Source organism: Atta cephalotes (genome assembly GCF_000143395.1).
Source record: "Atta cephalotes unplaced genomic scaffold scaffold00005, whole genome shotgun sequence".
Classification (NCBI taxonomy): Eukaryota; Metazoa; Arthropoda; class Insecta; order Hymenoptera; family Formicidae; genus Atta; species Atta cephalotes.
In genome coordinates this window covers 5,740,493-5,755,074 of record NW_012130069.1, presented here as the reverse complement: position 1 = coordinate 5,755,074, position 14,582 = coordinate 5,740,493, and the positions used below count along the sequence as shown (strand labels likewise).

The following is a 14,582-nucleotide window of genomic DNA, read 5'->3' as shown; positions in this document are numbered from 1 at the left end:
GATATTAAGCAAAACAAGAAAATTTTCAGTTCAAATGTTTCTATTATGATTATCATGATGGCCACAAATATGACATAGAAGCGTGTAAGACTACGAAAGACATTTGTCGGTCCAATTCTCAAACAACAGAAGCCATAAATCTTCGTCTTCAGGACACAAGGTATGTCTGATGAATGTCCGCGGAATAGCAACGCTATTTGTACGCAAACCGGGGTCAATTCAATAAATTATTAATGAGTGTCCTCGTTTCACTCTTTATTAATTAAAGAAAGGCAAAAGAATCTAAAAATTGAAGGACAAACAAGCATGACCAAATTAAGACTGCTTCAAACAATCTATAATGTCGAACTTCTTGTGTTATTTACACAATTAATTACAATCAGAATTTTATTAAGTTTAATAATTATACTATCGGAAATGTAAACTTAATTATTCCGTCGCAAATTGTAAGAGATCTAGAATAGAATTTAGGACGAGTCCATCTTAAATGACACCAGAATATTCAGCAATGACTTTGAGAGCAACAAACATGGAAAATGATGCTTCTTATTCACACGAAATAACATGGTTCTCCATGTGACGAAATGGGTGGTGCTATCTAATACCCTTCACTCGCGAGTACTTCGAATCGCGCTGTGCAAATGACAGCGATTTATTGCGAGTGCTATTCACTCGCGTGGAAAAATATTACCGTACCGTGCAATCTATCCGCACTTCGTAAAAATAAAATACGACAGCTAGGAAAAAGCAAATCTGACCTATTTTAATCAATCAAAATTGGATGTAAGTTACATGGATATAAAAATTTTATGATTTTCGATACATTTTAAAATTCATTTGAATTATGTGATTAATTAATAACAAATGTATAAAAAATTGCATGTTGATAATTTTCTCCTACTTTTAATAATTATTTATACAATTAAATTTTATTTTTAATAACATATTTTCACATTTTTAATAACAAATATATTTGTTGGTAATATATTTGTTTTGTTTAATATAATTTCAATATATAACAAGTTAGAAATCGTTGCATAAAATCAACCAAGTAAGAGAACCGCCACGTAATTTGAGGGAGATTATTTAATTATATATTAAATAATATTATTATTTCGGTTTAATTGCGTTGCTAGTCTGAAAAGTAATCGGCGCATATTTAAGAGAAATTTATTTAAATATCTACATATAATGTAAATGTAATATTATTCCAACATCTGATTTTTACCATAAATGACGCTAATTCTCTTACAGTTGATTAAATATTTTCACATATACATTTCATATTTATATAAAAAGACCGTACACTAATGACACGGAAATATTAACAAAAATATGGAAAGTACAATCCCGAAAATGCATAGTCGAGCGCAACAGAACATCGTAATTTCCACGGAAGTGATTCGTTTCGCATTTTCTACGAGCTCCATCGAAACATATTCGCAAGCGATATATAAGCTGTACAAACTGGGCGCGTGCACGCACATACACATACGCGAACTTTCATCGCGAAAGCGTGGCGTTGGCGATCGAAAGAGAACCGTATTACCCATATCCCGGAAGAAAACATGCCACCGATTACTGCAACCAGAAGCGCGTCGTAAAAGTCATTAAACAGTTCGTAACCAAATTGCGTCGTTCTCCTCCACTTCGTCCCTCCCAACCCCCGATATCCACGAGCGCTCCGCGTTTCCTGCTGCCTGCAATTCAAAAATCACACCACGAAAGGATAAGAACCGACATGTTATTATGCGTCGCTAATCTTCCTGCCGGGCGCTTTGCAGATTGATAATTATTATAGTTTTGCCGTAATAGTTTTAGCGCAATATGATACAGACATAGGAAATATGTAACGGGCTGTTTGTCCGTTTATATTACATTCTATGACTCTATATGTTTCCATTTCTAAGATATATTTAACATATTAATAAATTCTAAGGCTAAGAAATGTCATTTACACATTCCTTATTTCTATAAAATACTTTGTAAGAGGAGAGTGTATAATACATGCATTTTATAACTATAATCCTATTAATAAATAATTCGAACGATGAAAGATCTCTCTCCTTTGTATGGTTATACAATTATGGATTATTAAATTTAACCCTCCATATGAAATTTTGCACTTTCTATTAGTGACTTGAGTGTTTGAGCTTCAGTGCAGATTTTTATATTTTTTTTTTCCTAATTATATAGAAATGAAAAAAATCTGAATAAAATTCTTTGTGAAAGATTTAAGAACATATTTTTACTTTCATAGAAGTTAGATTGTATCTTACTTACATTTTTACAGATTTCAATTTATTTACCGGAATTCATAATTAAAATAATATCGACTGCGTCTTCGAAGTTGACTTGAAGAGTTAATTATTAAAAGTTATAATCTAAAAGGAAAAACTTCTTGCGTATTTTAGTTAGAATTTTAGAAACTTGGAAAGATATGTTAGAGATAAATCAGAAATAAAATAGAGATAAAATAGAGAAATTCCTTTCTATTGGCACAAAGCCCAAAACAATCGTGTCGCCATGGCGCTAAATAATGATCCGTATAGCAACATGTTTTTCAGAACATCTATTATATAATGAAAAGTTCTGCGTCACGAAAACCAGTGACATACAAAAAGACTCGAAAGGGAATAATGTTTATCCACGTTATCGATCTCTCGCTTTAATGCCGAACGTACGCATGATTTATTCCCGACAAACCGCGAGATCGACATGCACTTTGAAATATCGCGCATTATACAATATGAATGAAAAAAATGATCGATAACTAATTTCGTCTTAAAATTCTCCTTGGTATTTGATTTTCAAAAGCTTCAAATTATATTATATGTTTATTAATGCTGATAATTTCGATATTAAACCCATTCTAGACAATTTTTATAATTTAATGTTTCTATTTATAATTTCATATATGTCAATAATACGACAAGAGAAGAAAAAAAATGGAAGATTAAACTGCATATACTTATAAAAAATATGTAATAAAATGCATGAAAATACACGATATATAAAATTATAAATAGAATTCTGTAATAATATACAATTTTGAAATTTGACGCGAATTGTAAATTATCTAATTTAATTGTCTATTTTAATAAATTCTTTATTTTAATAAAGACATCTTTTTTATAAAACAAAATCATAAAATTCTTTACATATATTATAGACATTATAATTAATATATAGACATTATAATTATTGTCTTTGGTTTTACTTTTCAATACAATACAAGAAACACTTGAAGAATCAAAATTATATATAATAAAGTACTCATGCATCAGAATTTATACATGGCGTATAAAATTATAAATAGAATTGAGTAATAGAATATTGAAATCTAACATCAATCATAGATTACCTAAAACTATGCTAATAAAGATATTTTCTTCTTACAAAACAAAAGTAACCATGATCGAATCATAAAATACTTTATTTTATAATTAGCTTTATTTTGTAATATATTTTAATAAATAAACAGCACTCATAATCCTGAATAAGAAGTAATAGATTAATAAGTCTGTAGTAAGTAGTTTATTCATTATTTTTATGATCGCCATACTAAGAGAAAAAAAAGAGAGAGAGAAATAGACGATTAATTAAGAGAATGCATAACCACCAATCAATCTGAAGTAATTAGAAGAAAAAATGGTGTCAAAAATGGTGGGTTTTGGTTACATAAACATATTTGTCATTAGCATCATGTAACATTCCATACATTTAAACGTACTTACGTTTGAAATAACTTAAAAATTTGTTAGTACTCCTCATGCAAATAGCATAAAAAACTTATTATCATATTATCTTTTTAATTATCTCTTTTTGCCATCGTCATACTGACATTTTTGCTGTCATTTTACATGTCCTTTCTCTTATTATTTACTATTTGATTTTACATTTTAAAATATTAAACTATTTCTGCTAAGAAAGCAATCTCTCGATCTCGATAAATGGATGATTATATAATTAATGTGAATGAATAAAATATAAATACGCGCATAATACAAATTAGCCACATAATAACACAATTTTTTTAGCAACATCCAATAAGTTTTTAGGATGTTCCTTAAGGATGTATTAGACGTACAATCCCTGCAAAGAAAATTAAATTTGGATTTTTAATATTTACACTTCAAATAAACTAAACAAAATAAACTAAACTAAATAAAATAAATTATATACACATGAAAGTTGTGTGAATAAGATTATATTTTTATTTAATAACACATTTTTGTAGTTTATTTATTTTATTTATTATTATTTTTATTGTTAAAAATGAAAATTTTTTTAAATAATTAGAAAATTTACATTTTTCTTTTATAAGTACTTCAAACATTCAAAATAATCTATGCAAAGTTTCATTGCGATTTATTGAATAGTTACAAAGATATAGAACAAATAAATATTTTGTTTATTTACTGAAAAATTAGTTCATGTATCGCAATGTAATTCTACGTAAATAATCTCATATAATATACTAAAAAATTGAGATTTTTATCATTAATTTTATAATACATTTCCATATATTTTTATTAGAGCACAGATTTAAAAAATACTATTATTTATTAGAATAACTTATGGTTCAGATAGTAAACCGCCATCAAATTTGTCGTATTTTTAAACATGATTTAGAATAATCTGTAATTTTTTCATAATTTTATTATCGTTTTGAAAATATGTATAAAACATCCATAAAGAACTGTGCGATAAAAAAAATTAAGTTATGTTACTAATTAATTGATTTTATGAATTTATAATATCTCTTGAAATAGATTTGAAAACATTTTTACATTCTGATCTCTATCGCAGTATTGCTTCATTTTTATTTCTATTGAGACTAAATTTGAACTGTGTTTTTATCGTTTGATTCACATTGATCAAGAATATATTTTATACAATATAATTTATACAAAATATAATTTATATAATATAATTTATACAAAAAAAAAATCTACCCATCAGAACACCGAATAATTATTATTGTCAATGTGACTATTAATTCGGTTGTACAATGCTGAATCACATTTGTCCGTCTGAATCATCGAGCACATAAATTTGTTGGATAGGAGAGAGTAATTTGTCATATTTTTTTTATATTTTTATGTTTTACCTAACTATAAAATTTGTACATATAACTACTATTTTTATATTATAATTTAAATTCGCTTAACATTAATTAATAATGACTTGATCGTTATCAAAACATCTGTTTATTATTTTTATATTTTGAATATTATATTATTTGGCTTGTAGCCTTTCTAATCTATTATTGTTAATTTTATTCTTTTCGAGTTTTATATTATTATTATTTTTACGTTTTTAATTTTATTCAATAATATAACTATTAATACAACATGTATTATTTCACATTTACATTAAGTAAAAAATTATAATATCAATATAATGTGTTATAACAATATTACAATTTGTAATCTGATGATTATATATCTCTTTCTCTATTACAAGCCTTCTACAGTTATTATAAATAAATAATAAAACAAACAAGATAAATATTTAAAATGTTTCTAATAAAAACAAACAAATAATTATAGTTTTCTGAATAATAGAGAGGTTTATAACTTCCCTTTCTTTACCATATCAAACTGATTTTTTCTCCGTGATATGATTATATAGCGACGGGACTGTTTGCGCTCTCTGGTATCAATCAGTATTAATTAATCGACAGATTAGAGTAGTATCACAGTTAGTATCAACCGCTAATATAAGTAATGGTAGGTAACAAAGAGAACTTTCCAACAGATACATACATCAACTCAAGAGTTATTTTATCTTTATTTTTTTCTGATATCAAAGGCCAGGATGACTCTTTTGTATTTCTTGCTGGAAGCTCTCAAAGATAAAAAATGAATATGTTACCCGCCGGATGTATCCATGGCTACATAGTTCTACGCTTTATGCATACAGAGGCGCCAGTAGACGAGTTTCATTTAAAACACTGCCCATCAGATCTCAGGCTATCTCTGGCTATTTTAGATCTCTGGCTTCTTTGTTTTCTCTCTCTCTCTCTCTCTCTTTTCTCTGTAATATACAACATTTGCACATACGTACACATATACATAATATGATGTATACATAATATGATGATAGGTTATGAAGTCATGTATTCCTGCATCATTGCGTAGCTCTTAATAGATAATGATTAAAAACTCGAGCGTTCGTTTAACAACAAGTATATCTGCGAGAAGAGATAAATAAATCAATAAAGGGCAACATCCGTCGTTGGATTACGAGAATCAGTGGGGCAAAATTATACGCTCACCGTATAGACTATGCAACAATTGAAACAGCGATAATCAAGCGGGGACGTGCAAAATACTAGGATTTAGCAATGACACCAGATTTGTCCTATTTTGAATGGACATATCTTTGATTCTGATTTTCTCCCGAGAATGGACGGATTTGTATGTTCAACTTATATACACAATAACAAAAATACTGCGACTTAGAAGATAGACCTATTGCTCTTGCATGTTTTCTTATATCTTATAATACTTCTGATAGTCTATAATTTATAATATTACTTATTATTTTTTTATTATTTTTACAAAAAATTGTGTATCATTAATATTAAAAGTTCAAATAAATTTAATTCTTTCTCTTAAAATTTTTGCTAATACAAACCTTTAGAAGGTCGCAAAATTTTTAGCTTAAATTTTCCTGAAAATTTTCTAAGAAAAAATATATTTTTAATATATAAAAAAATACAAAATATATGAATGATTTTCATAGCCTTTTAAAAGAATGAATATATTAATTGCTTCTAGAAAGACAATGGAGGAGGCAATGAATCAGAATCTGACCATGACTGCCCAGAAATTCCTAATATCCCCTGGATAGAGAGACCTAAAGAATGGACTTATACAATGAGAAGAAACATGCAGGTGATTATATCAAATTAATAAGATTGTATACAAAATGTTTGACCAAACTTTATCAGCAATAATCTGTTAATTCTAATCTGTTAATTGATAAACAAATATCGTGTGTATGAATATCGATCTAAAAAATTTTTTTGACTTATAATTTTATATAGTTTGTATATTAGTAAGAAATTAGTATATTTAATTTTCTTGCTTATTATTTTTAAAAAATTATATATCATTTATTTAATATACACTGTCTGTACTTTGTATTATAGGAAGTGGTACCTGGTGTGTTTCTTGGTCCATATAGTGCTGCCAGTCGCTCTAAATTGCAATCTTTGCTTGATCATGGAATAACACATATAGTTTGTGTCAGGCACGCTATTGAAGCAAATCTTATAAAGCCAAATTTTCCCAACAGCTTCAAGTATGTGATTTTAATTACAACAGCTTATATATAGTGGCTTAACAAAAAAGAGAATGAGAACGAGTTTAAGAACTTGAAAAAGTTCTTATTTCTGATTTTCTTAATATTTTTAATTATTAATTTTATTTTGTTTCAATTTTACAATTAGATTCATAATGATTTTAGTAATATACCAATTTAAAATTTAATTAATCTTGAATCAATGTGTCTTTAATTTCTCTCTTTATGGATTTATATTTATTAATTATAATTTATATACTTACATTTTCTATAGATACTTAGTCTTGGAGATCGCTGACACAATAACGGAAAATATCATTCAACATTTCAAAAAGGTAAAAGCATTCATTGATGAAGCCTTAAATTTAGGTGGTCGAGTTCTGATTCATGGAAATGCTGGTATTTCGAGATCTGCCGCGTTGGTCTTGGCATATGTTATGGAAACATACGAACTTTCACAAATGTAAGTTTTTTTCTATAAATAACAATGTTTTTATCTGAATTACAGAATTATACATTTATTTTACATATTCGATAATTCTCACACTTCTGTTTACTGAAATTATAATATCGAAAAATATTTGTTTTAGGCATGCATATTCGATGGTACAACAAAGAAGATTTTGCATAAATCCGAACGAAGGTTTTATGATTCAACTAAGAGAATATGAACCTATCTATCAGGCAGAGAAGATACTGAGAAATGAACAACAAAGTTCGGAAATTCAACGTAGTAAGCGAACAATTCATCAGATTGAAATGGACAATCGATCGCAAGACAAGGTTGAGAACACAATAAATAGTTGATGATAATTTATAGAAAGTAGAGAGAAAACTGAAGTTACCAAGGTTCCATTTTAGATCCAACGAACGAAAATATTTTTCTTTTTTATCTCCCTGCATTTTCTGCTAATTTTTATTTTATTTTATTTTTCTTATTCTTTACTCATTTTGACTGCAGAAGATATACATATAGTGCAGCGAAAAAAACAACTGTGTTAAATTTGAATTACTAATATTTCAATAGAATGATAACATTTAATTTGATTAAATGAATTAATTATTCATTAACTGAAAATTTTACCTTATTGTTTATAACTGTTTTAAAGCAAGTTTTGTAAACTGAATTGAAATGAAAGAAAGTTTACAAAAGAAAATTATCAAATTAGTATATTTTACAAGGAAAAATATCTAATAAAGTGCTAAATAAAACACGAAATAATGTATTACTTATTTATTGAGATTCTAAATCGTTTATAAATATTTTAAAAAATTAAAGTAAGATATTTAAAATATATACAAGCATATATATCAAAATGTTCTTTTTAAATTTATTTATATTTTTATATTTATTTCTCTCATCATTTTTTCATATTAATATGCTTTGATATGGCAATATTTGAAGTTAAATATTACATATTAAATTTATGTCAAAATATTTAATTAAAAATTGGCACTTTCATATCTCTATCAAGATAAAATCTTCAATATTTTTTTATATTTTCCATTCGTTGAGATATCCTTTGAATCACTTAATTTTGGCTGGAAATTCTATGCACACTATTTTTTCATTGTTCTCATTCACAAACTCCCACTTAATCTTGACATTTACCTACAACATAATAAAAATTAAAAATTATTAATCAAACACATAAATCTAAAGACTTTATTACATATAAAAGATATTCTTAACGGCTTAATTAGAATTTTTAATAAATTGAAGATAAAGAAAATAAATTTTTAATTAATAAAATAGAACTTAATTAGTCGTTCAAAAGATATCAATTAAATTAAAAAATTCCTCTCTCTCTCTATATATATATATGTTTTGTGTGCGTGCGCGCGCGCGCGTGCATGTGCGACATGTGCGTGCGTATAAATTATATTCCAATATCAATAAAATCTAAACTAAATCTCTTAGAGAAATTGAAATATATATAGCATATAAAATTTAAATTTTATCGAAGGTAAATTTGAAGTTTATATGTAAGGTTATTTACCGAAGGGAAACTCTTCTGCAGGAACATCGTGGTCGTATAATGATATTCTTGATCCTTATGTAAAGGACATTTGATCCCAGCATTAGGATCCTTGCATACATCAGGTTGACTTAATGGAAAAGGTATCGGAAGGAAACTTATTTCACCGTAAACTCGTGCGTTGATTATCGAGATATCTTTGTCTGTAAAAGGAATGCACAAAATAATATATTATAATTATAAAACGATCATTACTTAATAAATTTATAGATCTATAATTAATTAATTTAATTTAATTTACTATGTATCAAATATTATATAATTATATATAATAATTATATATTATAAATTATAGAAAGATATATGTCTTAAATATGTATTTTTAACTAATAATTTAAATATATTTAATATCATTAAATTAAAATTGAATCCTCACAGATAAATTGGACGTATGATTTTGAATATAATTCTCATACTTACTAGGTGTAAAGTTGATAGACATAGATGCATTAGTACCGCGCACAAAAATACATGTTTCATCGGACGTACTACATTCGGAGATTACCACTTTTGTGAATGTACCTAATGTTGAACCTAAGATAGAAATATGAAAACTATATTAAATGAATATAAATATGAAAACTATATTAAAGCATAAATGTATTAAATACAAATTAGATAACAAATAATAATATATTAAATATACTGGAAATATACGTACATATTAAATAAATTTAAAAAGTAGACTGCTCTTTAATTTTATAATGATTGGGTTATATTCACAATTTTATTTATATAAATTAATAAATTAAAAATTTTCAAGAAAAATCATTAAAATAATAAAACTGATTAAATTTTGTAATTATAAAATAGGTCAAATTTTGTTATATTTTAATTATAAAACAATTTAGTAATAAAATATTAGATAATAAAATTTCAAAAATTTTAATTACTTAATATTCACTAATTTTCACTAAAATTTCATTAAATTTTATTACAATTTCTAGTAGATGAATTCTTCTTATATAAAATATTTTTTATCATTAGATAATAATATTATACTTGTGTAGATAGCACCAACAATACATTCCATACTTTGTCCTGCATGCTTTGTTACTATCTCTGACGATAACTCAATTCTCGTATAAAATAAGCTTAAAAGGTGCGAGTCACCATTTATTTCTCAAGTAAACGATATGCGTCACACACATCATTAAATTCATTCTTTGATGAAATGATAACTACATTATAAACTGATAACATAATCAGACTTTCACAATAACAAACAAAACGCGGCACGCCACTTAGTCATGAAAAATGATATATTTAATAAAAACTTTGTTGCATATTAATAGTAAGAGATTTTCTTGCTATTAATATGCAATAAATTTTTCTTTCAAAATAAATTAGCTACCCACTAAAAAATACACACTAACAATATTACATTAATATAATAATTTTCTATTCAATATAAATGTAATATTGTACACAACAATTACATTAATGAATTATAACATTCGTATAATGTTACTATATACTTTCAGCTATTCATATTTCCTTTCAAAATAAAAAATAAAATATAAAGAATATAAAATAGAAATACAAAGTAAATTATTTTTAATGTGAAATAGGAATAATAATGAATAGCGCGCAAGAATGTGTATCGTTATTATGAATGCATCGTTATTATTATTTCGCTGTAAAATCATCAAGTTTATTTAAATGAAGTTTATTCAAACAACATGGATATAAAAAGCGTTTATAATAAAAACGATAATAAATGCGATAATAAATGTGTTTACCACAACAAACATCTTTTAACATCAACGAAAAACATATAAAAAAATTTCAAATATCAACACGTAAATCTATTATACTGTCGAAACCTGAACTGATTGAAATTGGATCTACTTGGCTTTCTTAAACACACATATACACCTTCCTGCGCACTATCTATGATGGATGCTTCTAGGTTTTGAAGGCAAACAAAGAAAAAATAAATTTTAGAAAGCATCACTAATGTCCATCTTTATCAATGTAGATAAACTTTAATCTGGTTTAATTTACTTTTTATCTTTTTCTAGTTTTAAGAATGAGATAAAGAATAAGTTAAACCGATTAAAATTAATCTAGTATAAATGGACATAAAAATAATATTTTCTTCCCTTCTTACAACAGATTCTTTTCTGGTATTTCTTAAAACAAACAGAGCATTCCTTTTAAAACATGCCTTCCTTTCAACATCTTTTGGATCGAACTTTTATAATTTTTAATACTTCATATACCATTTTTAATATGTATTTATATAACATAATAAATCTTTAAAGATTCAGCTTTTTTGGCAATATCTATTATCATCATTACAATTAATAATATTTATGTATTAATTTAACTTTGCATGTTATACTTGTTATAATTATAATTTCAACTTTCTATCTAAAGAAGGAAGTTATTAAAAAGTGATCGAATTTGGCCTCACAAGTGTAAATAAAACAAATATTTAATGGTTTTTTAATGATTCTTTAATCTCTGCATATAATAATAAAGTTATTAAAAAGTGGCATTTCATGGAATTTAAGACAACATCTCGAAAATTGAGCCAAATTTTAAAATTGTATATCATATTCGTGTTCAATTTTCGAGATATTTTCCAAACGCCACGAAGTTTTTAATAACTTTATTATCATATGCAGGAGATCAAAAAAATAAACACTAAAAAATCATTAGGTATTCCTTTAAATAAATAATGTTTTCGAGTCAAAATCTACAAAAAATACTGTTCTTTTCAAAGTTAGCAACGTTATCTTATAAAAATAACTCTTTACCATTCTTTTTCCAAAAAGGAATTCGTTATCATTACTCATTAATGATTTGTAAAAATAACTTATTTATACCGTTTCCGTAACTCAACATACAATGAGTCATTACTTTTTCATTACTTTTTTTTACACTTATAGATTATAATGTTTTTCATTGACACCTCAGTGCACATTAAAATCGTTATACACTTCTCTAATCTGAATGTAAAAAGATATTTCAATTGATAAAATGCCAAAGTATATTTTAAAAGGCAAATTCAAATAGCATAATATTGGGTTGCTGGAAAGTTTGTGCCGATTTTGAAGGAAAATTGAAACTCAGAAGATTTAAATTTTAGTATACATTTATTAAATTTAAATCTTTTGCAGCACGAACTTTGCGGACAACCCTATAAAATGTATTAAGAATTTCGCGATTTTTTTTAACTGGTTCCTATATGTTTATTAAACACATCTTTACGTTGATTTGTGTACAACGCTTAAAAGTGTATTAAGTTCTGCCAATGAAAAACATTACTATATGCAGATTTTTGCAGTAAACATTCTGATGAAAAGTTAGAATTTTATCTTTTAGTAGAGGAATAAAACTCAAAAGCTGATAAATATATTACATATATATATACATATCTTGTGTGATATATATATATATATATATATCACACAAGATTTAGTAATTACAACTAAAACTTTTACGTGGCTAGAAATAAAGTAACGAAAAAAATAATTAATGAAATCATCATTACCTCAAGCATTATTGTGCAAGTATTATTGTAAATTCATTATCATAAACATATTACTCAGAAGAAAATGTAACATTGTTAACGAAACAATATATAACGGTAACAATATTACAAGTAACGCGTTATATACTTTTCAACCTTGATTCTTTTTATTTATACCTTAGTCTTATAAGATCTATAATGTGTTCTTTGTTTCCTGTTTCTTTCTTTTTACTTATTTTTTCCCCTTTTTGCGACCGTTTTATTGACGATTGTATTATTTCTTGTTTGATGTGTTTCTTGTTTCTTCTAAAGTTCATTAACTTTTATCTCAGGCGACGGAAAACGAGATATAAGAGGCAAAAGAATAAGATGTAAAAAAAAATAACAAAAAGCAACCCGTATCCGAAAAAATCGGAATTTTAGATTCGGCAATGACTACACGAATCCATTTCCATTTATTTTCCTTGAGAATTGAAATAGATAGAAATAGATTCGTGTAGTCGAACCGAATCCAAAATTCTAATTTTTCGAATAGTGAGAAGAAAGGATATAAAAAATACATTATAGAACAGACTTTGTGAGTAAAATCAATTACTTTTTTAACATTTGGCCTCAAATTTTTAAACTCATGATGGATAAATCCCGAAAACGCAACATCCCTTCAATAAATTATTACTGTTAACATTTTCATTCAAGGTAGATTTATTGCAAATGATTTTCTGTCAATCCCTGATTAATAACGATAATAAATAATAAAACACTTACCGCAATTATCAAATTTGAAGGCAAGACAGGGCGTGAAACAACATAACGCATAGAAAAGCGTGAATACGACAATCGTCACTCGAATCATATTGCTGTTGCTCGTACGGATTCCGCGCAGCTAATGGCGGGTGCTGCAATACTGCAATTGTTTTAACATGTGTATTCCCCTCTAATACTTAATGAAAGAGCGCCTCCAATCGGTTCTCGTTGTCGAAATACCGATCGAGCTGAGACTGGAAGTTTACCATATATGGCTGTGGTCAAAGTTTCGTTACAAACGCTTTGAAGCATTTGATGGACCAATTAAAAGAAAGAATTTTATAAACTATATAATATATATAAATAATTTTATAAACTGATTAATTAAATCATTAAACTGATTAATTAAAAAATGCTTCAAAGTGTTTGCAGCATCACGTTGACCATATCTTATATCAGAAAGATTTTTCTCTGCCTATATCTTTTAATGATATTTCTTTCTTTTTTTTTCTTTGGGTTTTACATGAAATAATCTCGAATTGAACAGTAGCTCAATCTGATGACTCTAAATGTCCCTAGATCCAGGGACATTTACAATCCTTGTTGTCTATGAAACTCGGATTTCGAATTATTATCGTCATACGTGTTTCTCTTTTGAAAGATTTTTATTTCAGAAATTTCAAAATATTTTTGTGACATTTGTTGCAATTCTTTTTTTACCTATTGCGGTTGATTTGATAATTATTATACCCAGAGAAGATCAATTGTATTTCATTCTGCGTTTTTAATAATAATTTTTTTAACAAATCTCAATTTGAATTGAAACTTTTCAAACCTATAGTGAAGATGACCCAATAATAAGGGTTGAAACGTCTGTTTTTTATTTCATTTCTGAATATATGATATTCTTACATCAACAATCTGCTGGCTTACATTGGCTTTTTATCTCCCTATTTTTAAAAATAATTTTTATAATAATTTTAAAATGATATTTATAAACATAT

The 14,582-nt window shown here is 26.4% G+C and overlaps 2 protein-coding genes across 2 annotated transcripts; one reads left to right on the top strand and one right to left on the bottom strand.

The window, feature by feature from the left end:
- The first annotated feature begins 6,413 nt into the window (after positions 1-6,413).
- LOC105626394 (serine/threonine/tyrosine-interacting protein-like) lies at positions 6,414-8,121 on the top strand. Its single transcript, XM_012207694.1, has 5 exons — positions 6,414-6,425; positions 6,789-6,905; positions 7,163-7,314; positions 7,589-7,777; positions 7,905-8,121. The coding sequence occupies exons 1-5, from the start codon at positions 6,414-6,416 to the stop codon at positions 8,119-8,121; spliced, it is 687 nt and encodes a 228-aa protein (XP_012063084.1).
- A 413-nt stretch (positions 8,122-8,534) lies between these two features.
- On the bottom strand, positions 8,535-13,687 carry LOC105626392 (protein NPC2 homolog). The gene is made up of 4 exons (XM_012207692.1): positions 13,600-13,687; positions 9,774-9,887; positions 9,315-9,496; positions 8,535-8,926 (listed from the first exon to the last, which is right to left on the bottom strand). Exons 1-4 carry the CDS (start codon positions 13,685-13,687, stop codon positions 8,843-8,845), a joined length of 468 nt encoding a protein of 155 aa, XP_012063082.1. The 3' UTR covers positions 8,535-8,842.
- Between the last annotated feature and the right edge of the window lie 895 nt (positions 13,688-14,582).